General features: G+C 44.6%; 2 protein-coding genes across 3 annotated transcripts; one reads left to right on the forward strand and one right to left on the reverse strand.

Moving 5' to 3' along the window:
* The first annotated feature begins 304 nt into the window (after positions 1 to 304).
* On the forward strand, positions 305 to 4,465 carry LOC109471044 (protein unc-79 homolog). 2 transcript variants are annotated; one of them, XM_019770223.1, is made up of 6 exons: positions 1,417 to 1,564; positions 1,842 to 1,972; positions 2,151 to 2,481; positions 2,743 to 2,880; positions 3,151 to 3,333; positions 3,539 to 4,465. In XM_019770223.1, the coding sequence occupies exons 3-6, from the start codon at positions 2,272 to 2,274 to the stop codon at positions 3,677 to 3,679; spliced, it is 672 nt and encodes a 223-aa protein (XP_019625782.1). In that variant the 5' UTR covers positions 1,417 to 1,564; positions 1,842 to 1,972; positions 2,151 to 2,271; the 3' UTR covers positions 3,680 to 4,465. The 2 variants fall into 2 exon arrangements, with proteins under 2 accessions (XP_019625781.1, XP_019625782.1); XM_019770222.1 differs by lacking the exons at positions 2,743 to 2,880; positions 3,151 to 3,333; positions 3,539 to 4,465 and adding exons at positions 305 to 666; positions 929 to 1,165 and having other exon boundaries at positions 1,384 to 1,564; positions 2,151 to 2,379.
* Positions 4,466 to 4,615: 150 nt separating this feature from the next.
* Positions 4,616 to 17,881, reverse strand: LOC109471048 (adenylate cyclase type 10-like). The gene is given in 36 exon segments (XM_019770231.1): positions 4,616 to 4,823; positions 5,098 to 5,288; positions 5,531 to 5,723; positions 5,819 to 5,936; positions 6,205 to 6,320; positions 6,644 to 6,740; positions 6,968 to 6,989; positions 6,991 to 7,087; positions 7,221 to 7,312; positions 7,505 to 7,655; positions 7,992 to 8,169; positions 8,326 to 8,461; positions 8,669 to 8,867; positions 9,289 to 9,373; positions 9,554 to 10,223; positions 10,556 to 10,686; positions 10,826 to 10,998; positions 11,226 to 11,360; positions 11,876 to 12,156; positions 12,341 to 12,427; positions 12,653 to 12,703; positions 12,705 to 12,846; positions 13,159 to 13,324; positions 13,526 to 13,572; positions 13,859 to 13,905; positions 13,907 to 14,043; positions 14,335 to 14,411; positions 14,594 to 14,712; positions 15,066 to 15,097; positions 15,336 to 15,495; positions 15,737 to 15,816; positions 16,331 to 16,393; positions 16,703 to 16,832; positions 17,036 to 17,241; positions 17,359 to 17,479; positions 17,806 to 17,881. Coding segments are annotated over 35 exon segments (4,827 nt in total). The 5' UTR covers positions 17,435 to 17,479; positions 17,806 to 17,881; the 3' UTR covers positions 4,616 to 4,681.
* Positions 17,882 to 18,160: the final 279 nt, after the last annotated feature.

Genomic DNA, 18,160 nt, shown 5'->3' on the forward strand with positions numbered 1-18,160 from the left:
AAAACTTTTTGGACAACCTGAAGGCTGATTTGCACATTAAGGTACCCATACTGTGCTAAAGGTAAATGTAACTTTGAAAATTGTCCTCCCTCCTTAGGCCAACAGTAGTGTGTCCATACCAGGCAGCTGTACCAGTGTTGCCCTCCAGTTTGTACGCTGTGCCCTCCATCAGCTGGCTCCAAACGGAATCTTCCTGCAGCTGTTCCAGGCACAGGTGGACAAACCTCTCCAGTTCTGGAAGATTGTCGCCCAGGCTCTCACCAACTGTTCACAGGTGGACACACTTAAAGCTCTGCAGGTAAAACAGGATGTCTTCCTCTTCTATATACTTTTTCTGCCTGTGCATTTTTGTGCCAGGTTTTCCTATATTACGTGAATTAGGTCTTCTGCTTATAATCACTGGAACCATTTTCTTAGTATCCTATTCAGTATCATTTTTCCTCACTCCATTTATTCAGGGCCTGACACACCGCTACTACAAAAAGATGAGGCATTGCTAATAAGCTGTTGATTGTAACCCCTTCATGTTAGTTCTTACTGGAAGGTGTGAACAGTGAGAAGACCATGAGCCAACAGAGCCTGCTGGTGATCCTGACTAACCTGGCCTTGTACATGGACAGTATACCTCAGGACCCGTCAGCACAGTGGGCTCCTGTCATTGCACAGGTAAACTGTTACAGTAGTGTATTCCCACCAATGCCAGACCATCAGTGGTTGTATATGTGATTCAATTACAATCACCCATGGCAGAAATATCTATTATGTATAGGTGAGTTGTACAGCCAGTTAGGTAACATTTGTAGTTTTTTAGACCAGTATACTCCCTAGGAAAGTTGTCTTTTTAGTTACATGCACATGTACCTCAGAAGGATACAGCACGTGTCATGGTGTATAATAAAGGAGCACTGTGTTGTTTTTTCTGCCATAGTTCCAGCTGTTCTTCAGTGAGCTGCCCAAGCTGTTTCCGCCAGGTGAGGACAGTGCTGCGACCCTGCAGGTCATGCTGCTACTGCTGAAGATCCCTGCACCTGCTGCCATCCGCGGGCTGCTGGAACCCTTCTCTAAGTTCCTGGTCTTCTGCATGCGCAGCTGTCAGGTGCAGCTGCAGCAGGTGGTGGACATCTGCGTGCAGAGCAACCTCATCTTCCCCAGAGACAGGGAGAAGGTCGGTCAGATTACAGCCCAACCAATCAACACCACAGGACATCTTTGTAGTGTAGCGGCATCTGAAATTTAACAACAAAACCTGTACTTTTGTATGCTCTTGCCACATAGTACCTACCACGGTTCCCTTGAACTCGTCTTCATCATGCTTTCAATGAACTGTCTTGTTAGGCTGAATAAGTAGCAAGTTGCTTGAGTAATTACCTTCCTTGTCCCCAGGTGCACCTGTCCCGTGCTCTGGTGATGGAGCTTGTCCAGGCAGTGAACATCGGTCCACGCTGTCTGATAACAACCTGCTGCTGCTGGTGCAGTTTGTTTGTTTTGTATTCAGGCACCAGGATCTACATGCCCTGTCCTCAGGGCCAGCAGCAGGCCCACCCTATCTGTCACGGACAGACAGGTGACAATTTTTCACATGATATAGTAGTATTTTGTTGCATATATCTTAAGATGTTTTGACGTGTGTCATTGTGCTATCTTTTCCTATTTCCCTTCAGTTCCCAGACTTGTTTAGAATATTACAATGACAACAACTTAAAGATTGGTTTTGTTTTCTTGTATGAAATGTGCTGCAGGTGTGATTCTATGGCATTAAGAACCCAGCTGATATAACTTATATTATGTCTTGTATGGCAAACATGTCACCATATGACTTTCTTGTACCATGATGTTGGCAGGTGCTGTTGAATGTCTGCATCAGCACATGTTTGACTGTGTGGAGTTCCTGACCAGCATGCACACCATTAGCAAACTGAGGGCAGTCCTGAAACTGCAGAATCTGAGTGAGGACACACTTGGCAGCCAGGTAGGTGCAGTGACAGAAATGACACAAAACACCTTTTCTTGCTTAACCGGGCTTAATGGCTTAATAGAATATGGTTTAGTCTATTTTAATGTGTGCCCAATGCAGAAACATGTAGTGTTTCCTCTATTTATTTTACTGTTGATGTGTTTTCCTGAAATTTGACTGCTTGCCCATCACAGGTAAAACAGGCATTGCCCAGCTGTTGGCTGTAGAGTTCACCTTGAACAACCAGCGAGCAATGACTCGCTTCCTGCCATGGCTGGCGTACCCCGGCATCAACCCCCAGCCAGGGCCTGCGGGAGATGTTTGAGTGCGTGGCTCACCTGCGCCTCCTGTCCTGGATCATCCTGGGCTCGCTCAACCACATGGCCATGTGTCCCTCCTCAGACGTACCCTGCCACCCCCTCCCTCTGGACACCAGTCTTCAGATAGCTGACCTGGCCCTGGTGGTCCTGGAAAGCTACCCTGAACACACCAAGGCCAGCGTCTACCAGATGTCATCTCTGGCACAGGTGAGGACTCACCAGATAAACTTGTGTCTTCTCTACTATAGGGGAATCTCTCATGGGCTGTTGTCAATTTGGACAATGAATGAACTACCAGGTATTGTGACATTTTTATGCCGTGGAAATTGCAGTAACATCAGTGAAGTAATACAAAAATGTGTTGAAGGTATCATTTCAGCTTTGTTTGTTTTATTGCATTACCAGTACATGTGAAATGCATGTGAAAACACCTGTAGCATGTTATGTTTGTTTTTCTTGTGTTTGTAGGTATTTATCCTGTGCCAGCTGTGGACTATCTACTGTGAGCAGGTGGCTGTTTTCAACACCAGCCATGGAGACATGTACAGGACCACCTGCCTGGCTGTCATGGAGTTCTGGATGAAAGTGGCACCTACCTTCATACAGGTAACATAAGGGGAGGGTCTGAACGCATACACAGTACACATGTAGTCTGTGATTACATAATCATATTATTCCTAAGACTTTTATTAGTTGAAAAGAAAAAAAAAAGAAAACTGTAACTTAAACTTTAATGGGAGGAAATTAATTGCAGAAATGAAAATATATTATGATGCCACAATATAAGCAAAGACCTTTCTACCCAAGTCCATTATCCTATCAGAAGGCAAGTATTAGAAATTTGAAAAGTTGTCACTCGTGTAATTTTCTTCCTAGATTGCCTCCTACTCCAAGTCTCATGGTGAGATGGTGAACCTGCACCTGCTGAGTCTCCTGGAGGGGCTACAGGAGGTCAACTCCTCCCTCCTGGTGCAGCTGTACCCCATGCTGGTCACCATACTCTACATACATGAAGGTTCACTGTCTGCAGGACTGCAGCATAGGATACAGGAGATACAGGTTGCTACTGCTACTCCCTTCCACTGGTGTTTGGTGTGTGTGAGAGAGCATTGGTCATTGTATACATGTATTTGTGCTTGTATTGATAGAATATACGTAACATACATTATCATAATGTCATAATAATTGATGTAACTGGTATAAGGATACAGAGGAATATGTTATCAGGGACATCCACTTTCTCACAGGTGATCCTCTGTTTCAGAACTGCCCCCCTCCAGATCCCATCACTCCGGAGGCCAGAGAATTAAACAAGGCACTACTGAAGTGTCTGCAGCGGCTGCAGTACAAGATGGGACAGCTAGAGGTCCAGTCATCTGCTGCCACACAGTTCTTCACTGTGTAAAGGGTGGTTAGTTGGGACTGAATTGTCTGCCTCACACTTCTGTAATGACAGCTTTGGCTAAGTGATCTCATGTTACTGATCTCCTACAGCATTGATAAACCTACATTATTTGTCAATTAGATGGAAGCAATGAACTGACTGTCAAGGCAACAAAAGACGTGTAGTGCTGTATGGATGTAGTAATTAAAGTGTGGTGTACCAGTTATTGTGTGCATCGGTGGTACTTTTAAGACTTAAATGCAGTTGTAGAATGTAATATACCCCTGTACCTGAGATAGAGACTCCTGAATTTGTTTGGCCATTGATCAATCTGACATTTGGTGTAGACATTTCACATGCAGCATTGATATTGAGGTTTGTATATCTTGTGACATGATTGTTGATTGTGGAAGTACTGTCAGAAATGTTGTCCATGATAAGAGAGAAGAATAACAAAATTATATGTCATAATACATAATAGTTATGATATTGATGATTCTACTTGTTGATCTATGTTTGGTAGCATATATACTTTATGATGGAGATGTGCTGTGATTAGTCATGACCCAGGAAACATTGGAGAGCACATACATGTTGATGGGGCATTATCACATCTTTTATTGTTGTATATGTGTGGCATATAACAGAAGGAAGTAAACATTGTACTTGACATCCATTGTTTTTGCCATTTGTTCTTCTGTAGGGGGTAGATCAGTACAGCCATCTTTCATGTTTTTTCTTGTTTTACACAGTGATGCAAACTGATAAAATCTCTTCATGTAACACCTAGATGTCCCTAGAGCCATGCAATGACATTACTTGACATATGGATTTCGTCACATTTTGCACATTGTTTGATTTATTGCCCTGTACACAAAGCATTGGATGCAAGTTGTTGAGAAAACTATGACCATGATACCCAGTGATGAATGAAAACTGATAACTACTAACTCTGGATATGGTTGGAGAACTTAACAGTATTTTTCTATCTGCTCGTGCTCATGATGCTAATTTCCCCATAAACTACCACTTGTTGGAAGGTGGAGGCATGGGCAGCCAATACTTGATTTCTGTGGCTCCAGGGTCGTCCTTAGCGTGCCAGTCAAGGTCCCCATCTGGGGTCCAAAGCTTGGTCTGATTCACCTTCCTCTTCTTGAACCACCTCCTGTGGAATTCAGCAGAACACAAGCATTTAGAATTTCTACGTCATGGACCCTTCCTCCATTGATCCATATCGAGAAACTTTTTTTTAAAACAATATTAGTATGTCTGTGACTTTGTTTTACTTTTGTTGCATATGATTTTGTTAAGCTTCTATAGAACTTTGAGTGCCAATGTTACACTACATCAACTATCATGTGGTACTTTTGATACTATCCGCTGCCTTTCAACCACGTCTTTAACAAATGTGACAAATTCAAACTAGTTGAGTTCCCAACCTGCGGTTGTACAGCACCCATTTTTCCTCCATCTCATTGCCATGTTCCTCGCACACCTCCACGGCTTTATCCACAAATTCACGTCCAGTTTTGGAGTCCCCTGACAGCATGTGGAAGTACGCCTGATAGTGGAGCCACCGCGGCTTTAGCACAGGAAAGGCCAGGCACACGTGACCCAGCTGTTTGATGGCCTAGATCGTTTAACAGTCACATCACAACTATTACCAATGACAAATAAAATGGGAATATCACATTAGACGGGTTCACTTTATCAGTTAGTGCATGCTTTGCAAACTCGTTTAAGTACCAACGGTATTTCAGCACCGTGGACATACCCATTCAATATCTGCTGTCCAGTCAAAAAAATCTCGTCCCTACAGCGAAATTCGCAGAAGAACTGTACCAAGCTATGCAACACAGTGGTCTAACTGACCTTTTCTGCCTGTTTTCTCATCAGCGTAACTTTTAATCCCAGCACCAGGGCGTTGCAGTAGGCTAGCAGTTCACACTCCACCACCTTTGCATACGCGTTGGCAGCCATGAACGTCTCCAGCCGTGGCGGGTGGATGGCTTCTGCCAACAGGAACCAACTCTCGGCTCGGTACCAGTTCCCTTTCCGTGAGGCGCTGGAAGTGACCATACAATCAATTTTTTTATCAAAATCAAATGCACATGTTTGGTTTGAAGTACAATATGATGTGCAAGTATGCTAACATCTCACCAAAGTGCCAGACCAGCTAGCAAGTAGAATCGCGGGATGGCGTCATCCATGAATGACGGGTCCTCGGCCGATTCTGACGTAAATTCTACGCACTCTTCATAATTCTCCAGAACAACTCCTGTCAAAAAAGTAGAACGTCATCAAGAACACAATTTGTCAAATCCTCAGAGTTTTGAAGGTCTTTTTCTTTGTGTGCAATATACAGTAGTATAACACAACATTATTTACAGTGATCAAGATAAACATTTGTGAAACCTGGCCGCGGTGACAATATCTATGGAAGCAATAACGTTCGATTGAAACGAACGGAAAACACATCGTGTTATCGTGCATGCTCTGAGATCCGTGACGAGAATACTAAGACGGAAAGACGAGTTGGAGAGAACCTTCTTCCAGCAGCAGGTCCAGGCAGCAGCAGTAGTACCACGCCTTGCCAATGGCGTCCTCATTTTCCTCGGAAAGGTAGAACAGCTGGCGAACTACTTCCACACTATCACGTTCCCTGCATCGCATATAAGTAAGTGCTGTAGCTATAGTCGTGTCATAGCACTTAATCATTCGTTGTAGCCACATGACATCCAAAAGAGGTGTTATTGTGTCTCGTCACAACGTTATAGACACAAAAGTAAAACGTCTGAACGTATGAATCATCTTCATAATTTCCTCGGGATGGAAGCTGTTCCCAAATTGCTGTTCGTAGCAGGGTATGATCACCACTAAGGGACTGGCAATGACACGCATGATATATACAACACACTTTACAAAGGTGCTCTTGGGTCTGGTTAGACTGCTACGATTGGTGGTCGTGCGAACAGTTGTACTCACCTGTTAGCCAGCAGCAGTGCCTGTGCCAGTAGCGGGAGACACTGAAGCTCCATCGCGTTGTCGTGAAGCCTCTCGCATACTGATTTAGAGTGGTAGCCTATTGGGAATTCAATGTAGGAACAAAGTGTCAAAGACAGACTTTCACTCTTTTCAGGTCATATCTAAAGATATTCCTTTTAACATAGTGCAGAATCAATCAGGTTCTTTACCCGAATACTGCTCTTCTGTCCAAGATATTAGAAACAAACGTACCCGTTTCACTAAAGACAAAGTTATTATGGTCGAGTGTACGAGGCTGAAAAATCAAGGCCTTTATCTACAAACCTGAGTCTACAGCAGGATGAATTTTGTCCCCTTCCCAGCCGGAGGGACATGCTGACGCTGAAGAGGTGCGCCAGCGTGATGAGGTCATCAGCCACTAGGCTAGATTCCACCTCCTTGCATCTGTGACGGTGTGTAAATAGACGGTTCAATACTTCGGCAAAACGATGGTATACTGTAGTGTCTACAGCCTATCATCGTGATGCAGCCCAGTACGTCAAAGAACGGCAAAATATAACTTACAGAGATTAATCACCTTTTCAAGGCTTTCCTCTCGTACCCTTCTGCAATTCTGGACCAGTTCATCAGCTGACAGTTCTCCATGATTGCGGTGTAGGCTGTAATCAGCTATGGGGATACATATCACTGTCAAACTTGACGATAATCTAAATTCTAATCCTACTTGTATTTAGACATGACGTTTTATTCAATGGACATCGACACAATCAATTTAACCATCTACCCCTGATTTCACCTCACTCTACAAAATGCGAGTTAATCAATGTCCTTTCTGAGTATTCCACTTGAAGAGCCCCTTACCTCGTGTAGGTCGTCGTCCGCCTGCTCGGCTGCATTGAGCTGCTGCAGGGCTGCGACCAACGCGCGCCTGTCCTGGTGAACCATGTGGTAGGCATGGGACACGTGGGACAGACACCGGGCCTGCTCCACCAGCACATTGGCACGGGCACTCCTGTGACAGACAAGTAGTTTGTGGTAAAACAAATACTAATGCCCCTTGCCATGCATTATAACTATATAAGGTTGGATCGACCACGAGCAATTAATGCAGTTGTCCTCTTTCAACGTTAAGAAATACCGGGATATTTTCGTCTCCTGTACACAACTTTCACTCCACTAAAGGTTAGTACAGTTTTTCCTGAGGTGGAAAAGGACGATGCCATGATTTAATGCAGAACAACTTGATAACACCGGTCCTAAATCCTACATATATCCTAATTGCGACGTTAGAGGTTAGCGAAAACTGTCTCATTCCTGGAATTCTCATTGCGGTACATTACTGACATACGTGGCTTTCCCTACAAACTGCGCGGGCCACATGACGTGCAGGAGCTGCCGGAAGCCCGAGCGGAGCAGTCGCAGACTGACGCCAGCCTCAGACGTGGGCTGGGGGTTACCGAGGATCTTCAGCGCTCGATGGAAGTGTGGCATAGAGTCCTCAAAACGGTCCATTTGGAAGTAAGCCTAGGACAACAGTCGATAGATATTCAACAAATCGGACAAAGAGACAAGAAAGTGAAGAGAGGGACAACCTGTTTCCGCTTACTTTAATTCTGTTTCATATGGAATGCATTGATTTGTTATGAGGCCATAATACGTTCCCGCATCACACATCTCACCTGGCCCCTGAAGACTCTCAATCCTAGCCCTTTCCTCCCTGTCAACTCTACTGGTCATTTCTGTCGCGTTCTCCAGCGCCTTGCGACCCTTAGATATGGCCTTCAGCATGTCCGACACTTCAGACAAGTGGGAGAGTGCCTACGAGCAAATATTGTACGCTCGCGTGATTGAAATGTCTTCCCATGGATTGTTGACATGAATCGTTCTATACTGTTGCAGGCAGTACATTGGACTTGCCTGACGTACCAAAGCTGTCAACAGACCACAGTGGAACTTTTGACGTCTGTGTTATCATAACTGTATGTAACGACATGCTCTATGCACATCTGGCCATTGAAGTCTTACTTCCATGTTGTTGTTGACTGACACTGCAGCCGCCGCTGATTCCACCAGGAAATGGACGACCTTCGTGACGTTTCCGGCGCCCTTCCAATGATGTAAGAGTAGCGGGTACACGGAGGCCAGGACCTGCAGGCACTCACAGCCGCGCAGATCAATGTCCAACTGCTTCCATTTCTGCTCCATCTCAACTTCGCTGGCAGACCTACAGGCCAGGGCAAGATGATCGATCACGTTCAGACACAGATCGACTCGCAGATCGTCCCACCATTTCAGATAAGCACAGCCCATCTTATCTAGAGCCTTTGCATTGACAATTTTTACGCACAGCAGCAAACCTCAAGATCAGCATACTATTGTAGCGTACTTTAAGGTGTCATGGTGTCGACAAGTACGAATGACAGAATGCATGTAAATGAACCAAGTAGTTTGAACCGAGTGTCATGGAAGCTGAAAGGTATAAAGGAAAAGCCATCCAAAATAAGGGGAAAGAAGGAAAACTGAATATGTGAACTGAATATTCTGGCATGAAGGGTGCGAACGCTCCTCGCCAATTACACAGGGCCATATCTGACGAGAGTGCTTGTCATGTCAGCTGGAACCAAAGATAACTGAAAAGTCCTTACCCGAAAAAGCCCGCGCTGGTACGGGATTTGCTGTCCATGCTCAATCTACTGCCGCTCATTCTACTTCCGAAGGAGGTGACGCTGCCTGCAGCGGTAATAACGTTTCATAATACACATGGCGCGATCCTTATTTCGACGGGTTGTTAGTTGAGATTAATATTAAATATCTAGGACTCATTAGAATATCTAGGACTCATGCATTTCTGTGACATCCCGCCCACCCGGGGTAGCCTTGAATTATCATAAGACAAAGACTGCCACTTACCTTCGTCTATCGCCTGGTTGCTGAAATTGGAGGACCTTTTAAAGTCCTGTGCCTTGAATCCCCTCTCCATTTTCTGCACTCGACCGGCAAATGAGCTCTGTCTGCGGCTCCCCCCTCCACCAGACATGCGCTTTGGGCCTGCGCCCAGTGCACTTGGTGGTTTTTCTATGGAAGGCCGTTGCTTCGATTGAACCATTTTGAGAGATGCGTAGGATTCCTCCGTGCCGGTGGTTGATTGCACTAATCCAAGAGACGGTTTTTCCTGTTGTTTTGGTTCAGTGTCCTTTTGCGCTTGCGGTCCGTGATAATGGACAAAATCCCCTCCACCACAGGCCTTACACTTGTGCGCCTGCCCCTCCAAGAATTCGCCGCACATCTTATGTAGGGCTTTCCTCTGGTCCTCAGTGAGCAGCGCGTAGGCCGTCTCCTGGATGAGCGGAGATCTGAACCGCAGTAGCCTGCAGTGGATGTCCACAACGACTGGGTTGGAGCGGTTCCCTGACGGGTATACCAGGAAGTTTTCATCTTTAGGATCCTTCACACAACGGCACTCGATCTTCTGGGACGCTGCCAGGTGCGCGTGGTGCTGGTGGACACGGTGCTCCTCGTCGTCCCCGGCGGCGCACTCCAGGATCTGACACTGCATTAGCGACTGGACGGACGCGCGCACCTGCAGGGGGAAAGGTGTCGTCATCAGAGTGGTGACGATGATGATGATGGGCAGTATTTGAAAATGTGCACTGTATTTGTACCTGATTTGTCTTGAATATCATGAGGCGAAGAAACAGGCTATAGATGGTCCATCAAATTTTCCATGGATTACGACATGCGAATGTAATGGGTTCGGGATCCTGGCCCGCGAAATACAATCCAATACTTAGTAAAAAAAGGGATAGTCCCATACAACACAAAGAAGTACATACACAAAAGCAAAGAATTCTGTTTGAGTGCACTTGCCTATACAGTTAATCTCTACCAGATGAAAAAAGAACGTAGTACTACCTTTTTTGTGTTGTACTGAGGGATGATGGCCTCCAGCATCCTCCTGGTGAAGGTCACGCCGATGACCGAAGCGCACTTGGCCGCCATGTTATCGGATGTGTTTAGTCTGTCCAATCGCGCAACCATCATATCTGGAGATCGTTGTAACATAAACCGAGTAAAAGACCCTTAAACAGACACGAAACTAGAAGAAAACATAAATTTTAACATGAAATCACAAAACAAAATACTTGTGTGAATTAAATCCTCAGCAAAGCCATTGGAGCGTACCTTTAACAGATTCAGGTAAGTTAAAGTCATCCAGATTGACCCCCGAAGCAAGGATGCACACCATCGTCGTTTCCACCACTGCTGTTGTACGGGACCCTATCTGACTTGTACTGCCGCCCATCATGGTGTATGACGAAGCGCCTGTGCTTATGCTCCGCTTCCGGATGGAACTCCTATCAAAATACAAAAACGACCCCGTCGTCAATGTTGAAAATGTTATTTAGTTGGCTGGTGTCGGGAGGTATTACTAGTAGAACCGGATGGAAACATTCCCATGAAATCTTATTTCCCAGTACAACTCTGTTCCATCCTTTTTTTCCAATTTTTTTTTCTTAGACTACAATCAATAGTACTAGCCCCCAACACAAGACAAAGCTGGCTTGACCTCTCCAGAGCATACCTTTTGTGAGACAACCGACTGTAGTCGGGCGGTGCGTCCTCCATGTGGACGATCTTGATGCTGCCCTGGAAGTAGAGATGACGGAGCACCTGCTCACACCAGGATGGCACGCCGTGGCTTCTCTTCTGCAGGACTCTGTACAGATGGAACGTTTCATCATAAACTAAACTTTTCAGTCCAGGGAAAAGTTACATGCCTTTTATTTAAGGACTATCCTATTTAGAGCTGTACATATTATCTATAACCATACTATCATATTTTATAACTAGAGAAGTAACATTTGCGAAGCAAATGCATAATGTTTACCTTCGGACATGGCCTGCTCTGTTAAATCTTACTCAAACACATTCACAATAAATGTACTACGAGTAAATAGTGACAGAAGCAGAGCAGACCATGAAATGGCAACATTATGTAACCCAACACCAGTCACCATGGTGTCAGACAAATCATGTCATTGGTCAGGTCAGATGATAGTGTTTGGAACAGAAGAAGAAGAAACTGAGTAAAAACAATATGTTTTCTTTCGGTAAACATAACTATACATTCTAGAACGTTAACTATGGCTATTCACTTATGATCACTGTTTTACACAGCAAAACGTCAATCTTGGGGAGATGAGGCTGGATGTCTTAGCACGATAAGCTTACTCTTTGATCTCCTTGGGGATTTGCGCCACGTCCAGGATTTGGCAGGCCAGGTCCGGGATGACACTAGCGTCCAGGCCTGACAGCTTGAGGTGAAGTGTGAAGGGACTGTATAGCACGCTCAAGGCGGTCGGGCTGGGCATCTTGTTGGGCTGCAGTGGCCGCATGGTCATGACGCAGACCGAGTTCGGGTCCTCTGCCAAATCGGAGATGAACTCCCAGGAGTCGTGGTCGATCAGATGGGCGTTGTCCACCACAAACATGACAAAATTTTCTGCTGTATACTGTAAAATAAATGGGCCTTGATAACAAGCTCTCAGAGTGTCACTCTCGAACCATACAAGCTAATCATTCTTTTTCGAGGTTTCACCAAAAGTAACGTCAGTGATCATCAATGCCATGATTTAAACAAACACCAAGAAATGGGCTTTAGTCATATTCGGCAAACAGGGCAGAAAATGAACTTACCTCGTGAACAATCTTATACAACAACTTGTGAAGCTCTCTTGTTCTCTCCTCACCACGCATGGCTGCTACATGGGGAGTTACGTGGAACTGAGGAAACAGGAAGAAAGCAAGTTAAAACAGGTTTCAGTACCAAGGGCAGATCCAAGTTTTCGCATAAACGTTTGTTGTTTTGTCCCGTAATTATGTAAGACAAGTAAAAGCATGGCGTGCAAAACATGTCTTTTTCAGGACGTCGAAGTGAATCTTTTTCTTGCGTGTATCCTTTAGCGAAGACTTAATGTAATGGAAATATTACTTGGAAAAGAATCTTACCTTGACGTTGATAAGGTCGTTGAGAAGACACAGCTCGTCTGCCACGTCATGGGTGCTTGATGATATTCAACAGATGATGTTCAGCCTCGATGTGTGAGTCCTTACTGTCTATGTCGAACAGCATGTCAATCAGTGTCTTTACCGTGAGGTACGGCGTGTTGTAGTCTTGGATTGTCAGGGCGCACGACAGGACCCTACAGAGTGAGAAAAGTCATGTTTTCCAACTTACATGTGTACAACAAATGTGCAACTTACATGTACGTGTAGCCGTCTATGAAGAGTACACCATCGTAAAAGTGCACGATAGTACATCCATATGTATTATAGTATGACAAGAACAATACATAGATCTGGGTTAGAATCATGTCCGTGATGTAAGTCGTTATTGTAACAACTTCCATGTGTCCAGCAACGTAAACGTAGTGATCCAATTTGTATGCGCATTTCCCAAGCGGCTATATGCAAGTCGTACTATAGGCACGTTCCACCGTCCAGTCGACATTTACCTGATCCCTTCTTCCTCTGCCTTCATGATCACCTCCTCTAGCATACGTGATTTCCCGATCCCAGCCTCGCCCTCGAATATAATGACCCTTCGATGATCCCCCTTCTCTAAGTGCTGAGTCATCAGGTGTAGCTCATCCAGAAACCTGTCAATCTCCTTTTCTCTTCCTATGCACAAAATGAATATTTCCTGTTGGTGGCCATGGGTGGTACATACGATCGACTTAACTTAGGTGTATAATACCACATTCACTCAGAGCGTGTTGGCTGTTGGTCTACTCTTCCCATGGTGGTGTGATGTAGCGATTCATCATAAATCCAATCACGATGAAACCCAGTAATGTATTGTGGCATGAAAAGTGAACTCACCAAGAAGAGGGTACTCCGGCGCCTCGGCAGCATGTGCCTTCCCGTCTCTGTGTTGTTATAAAGATCAAGAGCCATAAGTATTCCAGAAAAATGGTTATAAACAAGTCGTATTATAAACTTTCATATTGTTGTTCACATGTTCACGACTATCGAGCTATTCTCAGCATTCCGAATAGTAGTCATTGGTCAGCCTGTTCAAACTGATACACAAGTAGCGTAGTGAAAGAAACGTGATTTCCTGACCATCTGTTTTACCAGTGGGAGTAGAGTACTCGCGATGGACCTTCAGAATATAGCGCCCGATTATTGATCTGGATGACAATGGCTACCGACCTGTCGTCTCCCAAATATTCGTGCATAGGTGTGGTTTGATTCACCCCCCTTCAGTTCGATGAATGGTAGCTCGTCGAAGGCGTGCCGGGGTAGTTTGGAGTGGTAGTATGTCTCGTTATCGCACGACACTTTGTCCCTGTACGCCATCATCAGGCGCGCGGCCAGGTTCACCTTCCGCCCGATCACTACAGGAGAGTGAAAGATGGGTTGGCTAGATAAGATGAGATGAGATGGCAAAGTGATTGTTCTGTATTTTCAAAGAAGTTCAATCTACTGAAATTTAGTGTTCTACAAGCTTACATTTTGGTTCAGTGTTTAACTAACATGCTGATAATTGAAATAAGCATCAAAGCGTGTCCGATTTTTTGCAACGCTGTGATTCGATGATTGCTCTATTTTAGCTAGCCAAGACATTTGATTTCATCAAGGTAAACGACGTGGCACCATGAGGTACATCAAAGAAGGTTAAAAGAAACCTGTATATTCGTGTCTATATTTGTGTCCCACGACGCCACAAAAAGTAGAGCCTGTCGTTACACCTATAGAGATGTGTCTGAAAAAGGAAAATCAAAAATTATCATAATCTTTCTTAATTGTTATTTTGCACAATTTATCAGTGTTCACATCAATCATCAATAAGGTTAGCAACACATTGTGGATCAGATTGGATCTGTAACACATAGTATGTGGTGTGTAGAACTTATAACTTGATTTTTATGAATGGCTAAAGCAAACCTGACGTTTTCCTTCTCTCCTAATTCTTTTAAAATCTTGCTGGAAGCCTTCAAGACATGCGCACTGTCGTCTTCATGCTTGTATCCAGGAAGCCCGAAAATGGCCAGAAATGTACAGCCCTACAGGAACGGATGGTGGAAGGGGGACAGCGGTCAACATCTCAGTACTAGTCATCTATTCAAATGTCCGTAGAAAACATAGTGCCTGGCATGCTTGAGATAACGATCGTAGAGGAAGGCATGCCCAGCAATCTCTAAACCCTGTCACTGTTGCACTTAAGCCGTATTTATCATCAAAGAGAAATTTCAAATTCAGGCAGAGATCACACCATTGGTCCACCATGGACCGTGCCACTAGTAGCTACACCTTCATGGTACGTTTGAAGATGAGTTACATCTAACACATGCTAAAAGACCATGGGGCAGAAAATAGCCCTTCGATTGACCAGTAAACAAAGTTGAAATGAGCTTACCTTGTCAAACATAAACACCTTATTCAAGCAGCCTGCAGAAAAAGTTACAGTTAAAGAAGGTGAATTGCGTTGCATGTTTGATGCCATGACTTCCCTTACTTCTATGTCATCTTCGGCTTAGTCGGAAAAAGTAAATGAAACAGCTTGGGAGATTATGAGATAGTGGACAATTCAATCCAGATAAAATGCATTTCTCCTCAGATTTCAAGCATCTACTCCTGCTATAAAAAGGGTCAACAATAAGACCTAGAGGCAACAGGGATATTTGACCTTGCATCTTGTGTACGTTGTTGTAGACTATGTCGAAGGCCTCCTGGAAAGCCTCACACTCCTGCTCGTCGTTGAAGTTGTCTTGGTGGACAAGGTTGATGAAGACGACCGACACCTGTCGCACCTCTGACAGGTAAATTAGCGGCTGGTCGTCATCAAGCTGGCAACACAAGGTACGTTCATTGTATAAATGAAATCAATTCAGTAGAACATGGTACTGTATCATGAAATCAACTTGAAGCGATTTCTGGACGATAGCCACGATGACACCAAACGCTTCTGTCAGTGACATCATGAGACTTTTGTAAACAGCTTTTTGTAAATCGGACAGGAAAGATTACAAAGGTCTGTTCACTCGAAACACATCTTCCACGTGCCTTCCTCCAGACAACCATACGTACCTTTTGCAGCACGGGGCGAATGATGTATTTTCTGATATCTTCCATCGCCGAATCGTCCTCTGAATAACAAGCCTCTCTCCCTGTGGTGTACCGTGAGACACAGAATGTCGTCAAATACGGCCCAGGCACTATATAGTACTAACGTGCGCAGATAGTGGGGGAGACATGTCCCCAAGTTGTCACGTCACATTTGTGGTCGTGCGGCCATAACGGCTTATTCACGTAGCGTGCTACTGGAAAGGAAGCCAGGTTCTCTGTTTATCATACGTCGAAAGTGCAGGGGGATTTCTCCAGACATTGTAGCTTCATATTATATAAGGAACAGAGCCATGGACATCCGTGCACCAAGATAATGATGATATTCCTGTCACGACTCCTGAAATACTACATTTTTACTAAACTTAACTTCATTTCTGGACATATGCATATTGCGCGAGATTAAGTCTGTATACAGAGTACAAAACAACACTTCACTGCCATCCACCCCGTGCCAGTCGTATCTTTGGGTCACTTGTTTAAAAAGTTGTAACTCATACGTATCTGAATGTCCTGTGAAGTTGATAATGCACTTCGAAAATGTGAGATTTGACTTACTGATATTTCTCCAAACCAGCTCAGGAGATGTCTTCTGGCTCAAGCCCGAATCACCGGACTGACCTGCGCCGATCAAGGGAAGGGTAGTAAGTACTGCTGCTGAGATTAATAGCTGCATTTTAAACTATTTCTTGTACTATTCCTATGGTATTTTTCTTTAAAACCCTAGTATAGAACAAGTGTGGTTTTGTATCTAGATTGAATACCTCATTAGCGGACACGGCAGAACCAGACTCGTAATTCGCTTCAGGTAAAGGTAGCTAATTTACTTACAACAATGTGTATAATGGTGATACTATTGGAAGGTCTAATAATGAAAGGAAAGACAACGGAGTGTTCACCCTTCTAACAATTTAGGCAGGCTTCATGTACCTGATTTTCTCCTACCGCGGAGACCTGAGGTGGTGGAGAGCTTGCCGGGCGACTTCGGTCGGGCTTCAGAGAAGGAGGAACCCACGGAAAGGGCGCTGGAAATGACGTCTTCAGAGATGATTCCAGAAACCTGCACGTCAGCGGGATGATAAATTTAGGCAGTGTCAATCTATGAACTGTAATCCTCTCTAGTTATTGTCTGTTGTAAGTCAAATTTTGTATGTGTAGCCACTGGCTTTGTACTAGGGACATAGGGAAAATAAACCGAGAAATACTTGAAGGTCACAGTGATTTGCGTGAACACAAAGGTTCCCCAAGAATCGAAGCTTTCACCTTGACGTGGTGTCCATCTTTTCGGAATTCCCACTGAAACCTGGACTTGTCACACAACCTCCACGCCATAGGAGACAGAATGACAGTACCCGAGTCGGCGAACTTCTCGGCCAGATTGGCGTCCGTTACAGACTGTCCCGTCACTGTAAATATCCTCTCCACGTCGTTTCCAAAATGAGTGATCTTCATTTCTCCAGCTGCTAAACCTACACATGAAATATGACATTCGGTGCTTTCCGTCTAATGAAAATGTCATATTATCTTGTATAAAAATTGTTCCAGACAATCTGTCTCTAGAAAAAGGATATATAAAGTCTCCACACCAATCTTAACGCGCAGTTTGACGCCCACGTCAGTCTCCCAGTTGTCGCACACGGACTGAATGTCCAGACTGCACATCACCACTTCCTTCAGGGTCGGACCCAGCTCGTTCCCTGCCTCCACCTGCATGGGGAAATTTCCATATGATCAGTCATGCATATCATCAGAATGCATTTTTATGACAAAGCCCCACATTACAGATTGTGCAAAGGTACCAAACATTTCAACTTTTGCGTTTTTTTTTTCATTTTTGCTTTTGCCAAATCACCACCACTGTAGCTGTAGAACCAGTAGGTGATACTGGAGGAACACTTCCTCCATATAACTGGCGATTGGACAGTAAAGTTAGGGTTTCGTCAACACGTAGTTCAGTTTGACGCGACAACCAGGATTGGAAGATTCTTGTAAAGTGTGCAGAATGCTACACGAGGGGATAAGGGGATAATTACCGTCCACCTAGCAAATATGGCGTCTCCTGCGAACTTCAGAATGTCCCCGCCACATGCTAGGATGCCAGAAACAATCCTGCCGATGTAACTGTTGAGTGTCTTGGTCAGTTGGTCTGTGCCACACCCCTTGTCTGTGCTGTGAGTGTACTTCTCGCATAGTGATGTAAACCCTGTAAAAGACGGTTACGGCGACATTACATAAAGGTTATGCTGGAATATGCTTATGTGAATTATCATGCCTTAGAATGATTCCGCTGATTTGGGTCCAGCCACCGCCAATATTTTCTATCATCCTGGGTTGCTAAATAATTGAGTTTGGACTTCCAACATGGCACAGTTAGTTCTTGCTCTTGGG

The sequence above is a fragment of the Branchiostoma belcheri genome, unplaced genomic scaffold (assembly GCF_001625305.1).
Source record: "Branchiostoma belcheri isolate BF01 breed outbred unplaced genomic scaffold, Haploidv18h27 scaffold24, whole genome shotgun sequence".
Lineage (NCBI taxonomy): Eukaryota > Metazoa > Chordata > Leptocardii > Amphioxiformes > Branchiostomatidae > Branchiostoma > Branchiostoma belcheri.

Excerpts from the sequence above, each read along its gene's own strand:
- LOC109471044 (XM_019770222.1), top strand. The coding sequence starts at position 565 with ATGAGCCAACAGAGCCTGCTGGTGATCCTGACTAACCTGGCCTTGTAC. Across the intron at positions 1,565-1,841 it reads TATCTGTCACGGACAGACAG|GTGCTGTTGAATGTCTGCAT; the intron begins GTGACAATTTTT and ends TGATGTTGGCAG. Across the intron at positions 1,973-2,150 it reads ACACACTTGGCAGCCAGGTA|AAAACAGGCATTGCCCAGCT; the intron begins GGTGCAGTGACA and ends CCCATCACAGGT.